This window comes from Ictidomys tridecemlineatus, chromosome 3 (genome assembly GCF_052094955.1).
Source record: "Ictidomys tridecemlineatus isolate mIctTri1 chromosome 3, mIctTri1.hap1, whole genome shotgun sequence".
NCBI lineage: Eukaryota > Metazoa > Chordata > Mammalia > Rodentia > Sciuridae > Ictidomys > Ictidomys tridecemlineatus.
Window position 1 is genome coordinate 167,844,812 of NC_135479.1, and position 8,663 is coordinate 167,853,474.

Below are 8,663 nucleotides of genomic sequence, written 5' to 3' on the forward strand. Positions count from 1 at the left end.
AAAATTTCCTTTTTAAAAAACCAAATAAAACAAGGGCTGGGGCTGTAGCGCAGTGGTACAGCAGTTGCTTATTAGCAAGCACAAGGCCCTGGGTTTGAATCCCAGGACCACAAAAACAAAACCAAAAAACCTAAGTGTGTCTAAGATCATTCCAGACCTCTCCCTCAGTTTGCACAAATGTACTATTTCCTTTTTGTTAAAAAATGGGTAGGATTAGGATTCATATATCAATATCAGGATTTTCATGTTTCACAATTTTGTTGCTCAAGAGATAACTAAAATTCCTTGAATCCATATGGGAAGTTTCCTTAAGGTATGCATTATAGTAAACAACATAAAAATACCAAAAACAATTCTACTGCTAAAAAAGCAGCATCTCCTGCTTGTGCCTTTAGAATACTAATTATAAGAGGGCAACCACAACCAAAATGCTAATTTGTGCCATCAGTTGGGATTTGAGCAATTCCATGGAAGAAACAAATTATTTCTTCCCTTAAAACAGTTCAAGGTAGGGTATCTACAATTATATTGGAGGCAAATATTCATTGTATTTGGGGATAAAAATCAAAAAGTACCTAGGAAGAAAGATGGCATTATACTTAGTATTCTAAAGGCATACTTCAGGCAGTTCAACAATGATTCTGGTAAGACCAACTGCTCACATACATACACACGCACACATAGATTTTAATGGTTTCCAAAAAAAAAAAAAAAAACCCCAAATTTGTTACTTTAGAAAAACGAATGCAGTGCATTTTCAGCAGTATTATCGCCACAGACTCTGATTGCTCAGTCCACACATAAGCCGTAGTTGCCTTCTATGGTGATATGGCTTCTCTGCACTAATTCCCATCAGGCCGAAAAACATTAGGGCAGGGTAAGTACAGACTGAATTGTTGCACAAAGGAACATTTACTCATCTGATCCCACTGATCTCTTCTGTGCCCGCTTCCTGGGCAGTCTTCTTGGTGAAGCTTTATTGATTTGATTCAAAGTTTCTTGAGGAATCCAACTCATGTCAACATCATTCTGACTTGATGTACCCATTTCTACTTTCTGTATGGGTCTCTTGCGCTTTCTAGATTCTAGGAGTTGATGAAGGCCAATAACAACCAGAAGTCCAAGACCAGCAAGGAACATATACATAAAGATTGTTTCTCCATCTAACCCATCTTCTCTTTCAATAACTGTAACCGTTTGATTGAAGACAGCATCTTGGAATACATTGCCATTTAAGTCTTTGTAGTTCAGATTGATGACCAGACCAAAGGGTCGTCCACCCATGGGCTCTGCAGGAATGAAGGAATACTCAAAAGTGGCCTGTCTCTGGGGTGGCACTACAGTGTTCAGAGGCAGAGCTGTGAAATTCTGGATATAAAACTGGTAGTCCTGAGGATAACGAAATGAGGCATCTAGGGATTCCACAATAAAATCTTCTGTACCCTTGTTTGTAAAGCCTACCAAGAACTTCACTATGTTATTTGCTGGAAAATCTTCTCCTTTCACAAACAGGATAGTTGTATCTGCACTTGGTGATGCTTCAGGTTCACCAGATACATCTTCTTCCTCTTTATCTTCTGCCAAATCTGTGGGTTCATCTTCTTCTACCTCAGCTTCATCGTCTTCATCTTCAATTATTGAATCTTCCACTGTTTCTTCATCCTCTGTAAGATCCTGTGCCACTGCTAATGAGCCTGCCGGGCGGCCTCGGAGCAAAACGCTGGCGGGGAATACCAGCAAGAGCAGCAGAAGCAGGCGGGGGAGGAGTCTCATGGTGCGGCCGATCCAGTGTCCAGTCCCAGTCCGCAAGTGCTCTCGGCGGCTCCGGCGGTAATGGCGTTACTCTTCATCCCCCGTTTCTGTTTTCTGATTCTTTTCCAAAACTCTTTTCCAAAGTTTTGGTACTAATTTTCAGTCCCACCAATAATATATGAGTGTAACTTTGCTTGTACATCCTTGTCAGCATTTATCGTTTTTTGTATTCCTGATAGTTGCCATTCAAACTGGAGTGAGAAGAAATCTCAATGTATCTTTGACATGCATTTTTCTGATTACCAAGGGTATCTTACATTCTTAGAAATTTCTTTGTTGTTCTGTATTTAGATTATGTAATTTATAACAAGCATTAATAGTTTAGACCATGAATTCTGGAACCCAATATCCTGGATTTGATTCCTGAGCTGAACCATTATATCTCTGTGGATAAATTAGAAAATTTCTGTAGTCTTCAACTTTTTCTTTTGGGGTTATTGAAATTGAAAAATAGTAATGAGAGTAAAAGACTTAATACATGTGCTAAATAGTGAAGTGGATACACTGAAAAGGTATTTGTTAACTAAGACAATGTGTGAGAATTCATTTGAGCATTAAAGGACACATATTAGAGATCAGCAAGAGACATAATTGTTGCAACTAGCATTTAATCTATTGCAAACAGAATCTTTTTAAACAAATCTTAAACAGTAAGAAGATCTATTGGATTATATGACTGTAAGAGATGATTTAGTTCATTCCTTTAATTTGTATGCCATGGATTCTCTCAGTTCAGCCCTTTAGTGCTGACTATGACCGTAGGCTGATTTTCTTTTTGATGACTAAATAGGAGTAGGCTGTAATGAACTTCACACCTATTCATTTAGAGAGAGCAAGATGAATTTTTTTGCAGTGTGTGTGTGTGTGTGTGTGTGTGTGTGTGTGTGAATGTCTTTTAAATAAAAGAAACTCATTTCTCAGAAACTTCCATAAAAATCATCTCTTTTGTCTCAATGGCCCCAAGTAAGTGACATAGTGTCTCATCAAGAGATGTCTGGAACTCAGTGGTGGATTAATGGTGAGAATTAGTGGTGGGTGCTGTTGAAATAAACAATAAAACCCACGGTGCTATTAGAAAAGGAAAAGAAAATCAATAAATATAATTCTGAGAACTGAAAATTACCATTAAAATACCATGTGTATAATATACATCCAATTTAGAGATTCTTAAACTTTTTGGTCTCTGAATTCTTTTATGGTTGTAAAACATATTTCATATCCTCAGAGACTTTGCAAATGTCTGTTGATGTTTTCCAGATTAGAAGTCAAAACAGAAAAACTAAAAACATTTGTCATTCAAAATTGTAAAAAATTAAATGCATTTAATTCTAACATAGGTATACAAAGAATATTTTGAAAGAAATATTTACTGAATATCCAAATATTTCATGAACAGTTTGAGTACTGGTAATATAAAATCAGAAGTGACATGGTTGAAACACACAAAGAAGGAAGTACTGAAATTTTTGGGAGAAAAAATTTTGATTAATTGATATGTGAATTACAATCTCATATATGTTGGTTATATAAAGCAAAGTCTTTGAAAAAATAAACATCATATGATTTTAATTATGAATAGTGTTGTTATAAAATACAAATTGACAACTCATCATATACAGGTACTTTTAATTTCAGAGTAAAAATGACTGACACTAAAAATGAAAACATTCTTAATTAGAAGATATTATCTTTGCATACACATTCAAACATGTTCTCCTGAAGGACCTAAAATCAATTTGAAGAGCAAATTCAAATATAGTTTGCTTTCCAGAGATGGTGTTGCATAAACAAATATTAGTATTTGAGACCTTGGAATGTGCCTTAAATTATAAGATTGTATTTTGGAATTCAAGGAATTTGCAAAAAATATTAAATAGTAGCATCTTCTATACATGGGTAACTGTTATTCCTAGTATTTTTTGTATTTGTCAAAAATTGGAACAGATTTCACATCAGCATTCAGGCAATATCATTTTAGTTTATATCTAATGGAATGAGGTACCTTATATTTTGAAGTACACTTTAGCAGTCCTACTTTCTACATTAATTTGACAGCAATATCATCATGTTGCCAGAATTTGACATTTTATTCCTGAAACAGGTGTTTTCTACTTTCTCAATACCTGTATATTAAGAAAAAGATATTATTAAGTTAAAATCAATTTTCCAAGGGAGACAGATAATATTTGTTTCAAAATGGTACAAAGTTATCTCTTTATCACAATTCTTTTGATGACATTTATTACTTCCTTATTTCTTAGACTATAAATAAAAGGGTTTAACAGAGGAATAACTAGAGTATAAAATACAGCAACGGGTATATCGTTATTGCCTTCTTTAAATGAATTTGGCCGAATATACATGAAAAGCAGAGAACCATAGAATATTGACACAGAGAGGAAATGGGAGGCACAAGTAGATAGAGCTTTTCCTCTTCCTTTTTTGGATTTCATTGTGAATATAGTGAAAAGAATATAGAAATAAGAGATTAGTACTACAGTAATAGTAAAGATTTGAATAAACCCTGACAAAATAAGTACCATCAATTCATTGATATAAGTATCAACACAAGAAAGTCTGTATAATGGAAGGACATCACAAAAAAAGTGATTGATTTGATGAGACCCACAGAAAACCAACCTAAATAGAAGTCCTACATGAATTGTAGGGTGGAGGTGTCCAGCTATGTAGGCTCCTGTGGTCATCTGAATGCAGAGTTTCTTTGACATCAGAGTGTGGTACTGCAGTGGTCTGCATATGGCCACATAGCGGTCATAGGCCATTGCTGCCAGAAGAAAGCAGTCTACAGTTTCAGCAAAACAGAAAAAATAGAATTGTGTTATACATTCATAGAGGGAAATTCTTCTGTCCTTAGAAAAGAAGTTCTGTAACATCTTGGGAGAGATGGCACAGGGACAGCAGGAATCCATGAGAGCCAGGTTGCCCAGGAAGATGTACATTGGTGTGTGAAGACGGCGTTCCATGTAAATCAAGGCCACCAACCCTAGATTCCCCACCATGGTGACCAGATAGATGGCAGAGAACACCACAAACAGAAGGGTCTTTAGGTCTGGATTATCTGTAAATCCCATGAGGATGAAATCTGTTGTTAAGGAGTAATTATCCTTAGTCATCTCTAGCTTTTCTGTTGGGAGAAAAATTATGGGAATACAATGTTCTAATTGAGAATATATAATTTTCAACTATTTTTTATCTTTCATAATGAAGGGGCTTATTCTTCCAGTATCCTGTTTACACTCAAGATTACAACTACAGTTACCATTAGGAGTCATTCATTTGGTGAATGCGTGAACAAATATGACCTCATGGAACAACTTTTAACAATCACAAAGACTCTTTTTTTTTTTTTGTACCAGGGATTGAACTCAGGGGCATTTAACCAATGAGCCACGTCCCCAACCCATTTTTAAAAATATATTATATTAGAGTCAGGGTTTTGCTGAGTTGCTTAGGGCCTTGCTAAATTGCTGAGGCTGGCTTACATACACAATTCTCCTGCCTCAGGCTCCTGAGTTGCTGGGATTACAGGTGTGTGCTGCTGTTCCTGGATCACAAAGCAATTTTGATAATGCCTTGTGTGATACTTAAAGTATGCATTCATGCAATTATAATGTAAAATATGGGTATAATAATTAGATAATTGTACCTAGGTATTTATAGTGTCAGTGTTTGAGATCCTCTAAAATAAATTTAAGACAATTTACCTATAAATGTGCATTTTTTAAAAATGTGCATTTTTTATTACAAGAAACATGTTTTATAGGATTAAACATTTTTAAAAAGTCATATTTCAGACATGTTAAATTTATACCTTAGAGATTGTAGAACTATCACTAAAGATGATGGAGGTGACTATTCATCCTTAAACTGAGTTACTTTGGAACATGAAAGCAATAACACTCCATGCTATTATCTTTCATCCCTTTCCTGGTGTCACCCATTTTTACACATACTGACCCTTTCCGTTCCATAGTTTCCATTGATTATTTTTCCCAAATATCTAAGTTCTCTCTCTCTATTTTTTTAGTAGGGTATAGGTTACATATAATGCTTTTCAATAATGTTTGAACTGAATGTTCCAGAATACAACAATCTCCTTTTCTGAATTTCAGAGCATCTCTTCTATACCTAAAGCAATTTCTCCTGTATAATGTACATTGCTTTATTTTACTGCACCTATCTGAAAAATTTTAAAACTATATTTATAACAAGCATTTTGAGATTTTTTTAAAAAATTTCATACTTCTGTGAAAGAAGCTGTAAAATATATGGAAAAAAAGCAGAATTGGTTCCAATCCTAACTTGCCCTATCGGTGAATTGGTTTATTTAGTAATAATCCTTAGTAACCTCTTTGTCTCTGTACATTGTTTTCTACAAGGAAAATTTTCAACATCAGCATCATAAGAAACTTAGATATTTTTACTTTATCTAAATTGACTCTTTTCTGTTGTTTTTCAGTTATCTCAGAAAATTTATAAAATTCTGTAAGGTAGAACATAATAGATACAAGTCTTTTAGGCTTATCTTTATATTTTGGATATAAACACTTAGCAAAAGAAAAAAACTTTAAATGCAAATAGAAATTTTGAATTCAAAGTTTGTTTTGCTTTAAGAGGCTATTTCCTCTTATTATTTAATGATATATGGGGACCTATCTACTGAGAAATCATGTCATATAAATTCCACTGTCAAAACGTGTCTATACTTCCATAATCAAAACAATAAAAGGAAGATGGTAGAAAATTCTTTGCCTATAATATTAAATTCCAGTTATGTGATTAGTTGTTATAAATAATTTTCAAGGTACTAGGCTGAATTATTTAATTGAATTTTTTATGAGCTTACCTATATATTTTAAAATTTTATTCTTATAAGGAAAAAATTAGTGGATTTACACCATTGTTTCTCATTCTATTTGCCATACTATGTGATTTTTGAGAAGAGCCAGAAAGATGAGAATGCTATCAAAATGTAAGAAAAAATGAAAATGGTAAGTGATTCAGAAAGGTAAATATTTATGGTCATAAAAATTAGGAATAAAAAATATGTTTAAATGATTCTCTCACCTAGATTTCTCTGAGAATAAGCTTTTCAAATGCTTTCTTTCCTTTATGGTAATGCTGTCAGAATTTAGAATACATATGTAGCTTTCTCTCCAAAGCATTTGGGATCAGAAGAATAAAAGTTTCAGAGAATATTTAGAGATCATCTTTAAAAATCATGTCTCTTACACTGCCCACTTAAAGTTTTCCATCATATCCTAAAGGGATTACCCTGCACTGAAATTATGTTATTCCCTGGAGATAATAAGTCCTAAAAACAAATAAACTAGTTGAAATTAATTAAAGATGTCTTGTGAGACAATGAGGTGAAAGTAAAAGCGCTTCGCCAAGGTATGTCTGATGATCATCTTGCTGACTTGTACAGAACTATTCTAACTTTACAATTCTCCACAGGAAAGTGGGGAGCTGAAACTCCAAACCTTGGTTCATGTGTTCTGATGAAAGAAAATTTAAACTCAGTCACAAAAAGCAATGCAAGAGAACTTTATTATAGGTGAAAATAAGGTAAAAACAAAGTGAGGCATAAGCAGTGAACACTCTCAATAGAGAGAATGGGCTGTTTCCAAGCAGAGAACAATAAAGGAGACAATGCTAAGTCTCCAAATTTATTACTGTTTGATGTTAGGAGAACTGGGGACTGTATTTTGTACTCTTTGACAATCAGGTGATCAAGTCCTCCTTCATGTCAGGTGGTGGACTTTTTGACCTTGGTCAAATTTCAGAAGTGTCACAGTGGCTATCCTATTTAGAGGGGCTTCGCCTACATGTCAATCCCATGTTAATGTGAGCACTGGGGTCAATAGCTGGTCAGAGTTACCTTATTGTGCCTACAAGGAAATCTTGGAGTGTACCTGGATCAAAGCACTTCCAGAAAGGGTGAAGTGGGATTGCTTAAGCAGTCATGTCAAATCCAAGATGTTTAGGAGAAACAGGCCAGCCCCTCTTTTAATAAATGAGCAAGCCCCTATCCAATGCATTGATTCAACTTGACTTTCACACTCAAGGACCAGGTGCTGAATCAAGCCAGCCTGACTCTGGACATGTCAGTGAGACAGTGGTATAAAAACAGTAGTAAGTGAAGGTAGCTTCATGAACACACACACACACACACACACACACACACACAAAGAATGGCAATATTTTCCAGTTCCTTATGTATTTGCTTTTTTCAAAGATAAAAGACTTTATTATAAAATTTACTTCCATGCACATTCACAGAAAAACTGAAAAAAAGAGAAGACATATAAGGCATAAATGAATAAAAGGAAAATTAAAACATATGAAATATGTAACTTTGATGGTTACCTAATAACTATGATTAATAGTGTAATCTACATCTTTCCAGAATGTTTATTTTCTTTCAGAAAAGTGAAACCTTATTGAAAAGTGCTCTAAATTTTCTATATCCCAGAAATGTCTCCATATTACCAAGTAAAAAATCTACACATAAATTTCAAGTAAATAACATTTCTAAATGCCCATAGAAAATTATCTTAAATATAAACCAAGAAAGCATCTTATTTATAATAGCTATAAAATAAAATAAAATATCTTGAAATAAATGAACCCAAAGATGTCAAGAATCTCTGCAATGAAAATTATAAAGTATTGATGAAAGAAAGTGAAGTAGAGACAAAAATTGTCCATGGATCAGAAGAATTAATATTGTCAAAAATATTCATACTAGCCAAAGCAATCTATAGATTCAATCAATTGTCAATAAATTATTAATGACATTATTCACAGAACTTGAAAATAATCCTAAA

General features: G+C 33.9%; 2 protein-coding genes across 3 annotated transcripts; both read right to left on the bottom strand.

The window, feature by feature from the left end:
• Positions 1 to 239: 239 nt before the first annotated feature.
• On the bottom strand, positions 240 to 1,845 carry LOC101965227 (translocon-associated protein subunit alpha). The gene has a single exon (XM_040270493.2). It carries the CDS (start codon positions 1,771 to 1,773, stop codon positions 913 to 915), a length of 861 nt encoding a protein of 286 aa, XP_040126427.2. The 5' UTR covers positions 1,774 to 1,845; the 3' UTR covers positions 240 to 912.
• A 790-nt stretch (positions 1,846 to 2,635) lies between these two features.
• Positions 2,636 to 4,946, bottom strand: LOC101966115 (olfactory receptor 5K3). 2 transcript variants are annotated; one of them, XM_078041314.1, is made up of 2 exons: positions 4,031 to 4,946; positions 2,636 to 2,676 (listed from the first exon to the last, which is right to left on the bottom strand). In XM_078041314.1, exons 1-2 carry the CDS (start codon positions 4,944 to 4,946, stop codon positions 2,636 to 2,638), a joined length of 957 nt encoding a protein of 318 aa, XP_077897440.1. The 2 variants fall into 2 exon arrangements, with proteins under 2 accessions (XP_077897440.1, XP_013221850.1); XM_013366396.2 differs by lacking the exon at positions 2,636 to 2,676 and having other exon boundaries at positions 4,020 to 4,946.
• Between the last annotated feature and the right edge of the window lie 3,717 nt (positions 4,947 to 8,663).

Coding starts and splice junctions, on each gene's coding strand:
- LOC101965227 (XM_040270493.2), bottom strand. CDS start 1,773: ATGAGACTCCTCCCCCGCCTGCTTCTGCTGCTCTTGCTGGTATTCCCC.
- LOC101966115 (XM_078041314.1), bottom strand. CDS start 4,946: ATGACTAAGGATAATTACTCCTTAACAACAGATTTCATCCTCATGGGA. Junction 2,677..4,030: donor TGTCATCAAAAGAATTGTGA/TAAAGAGATAAC, acceptor ACACACACACAC/ACACACACACACTGCAAAAA.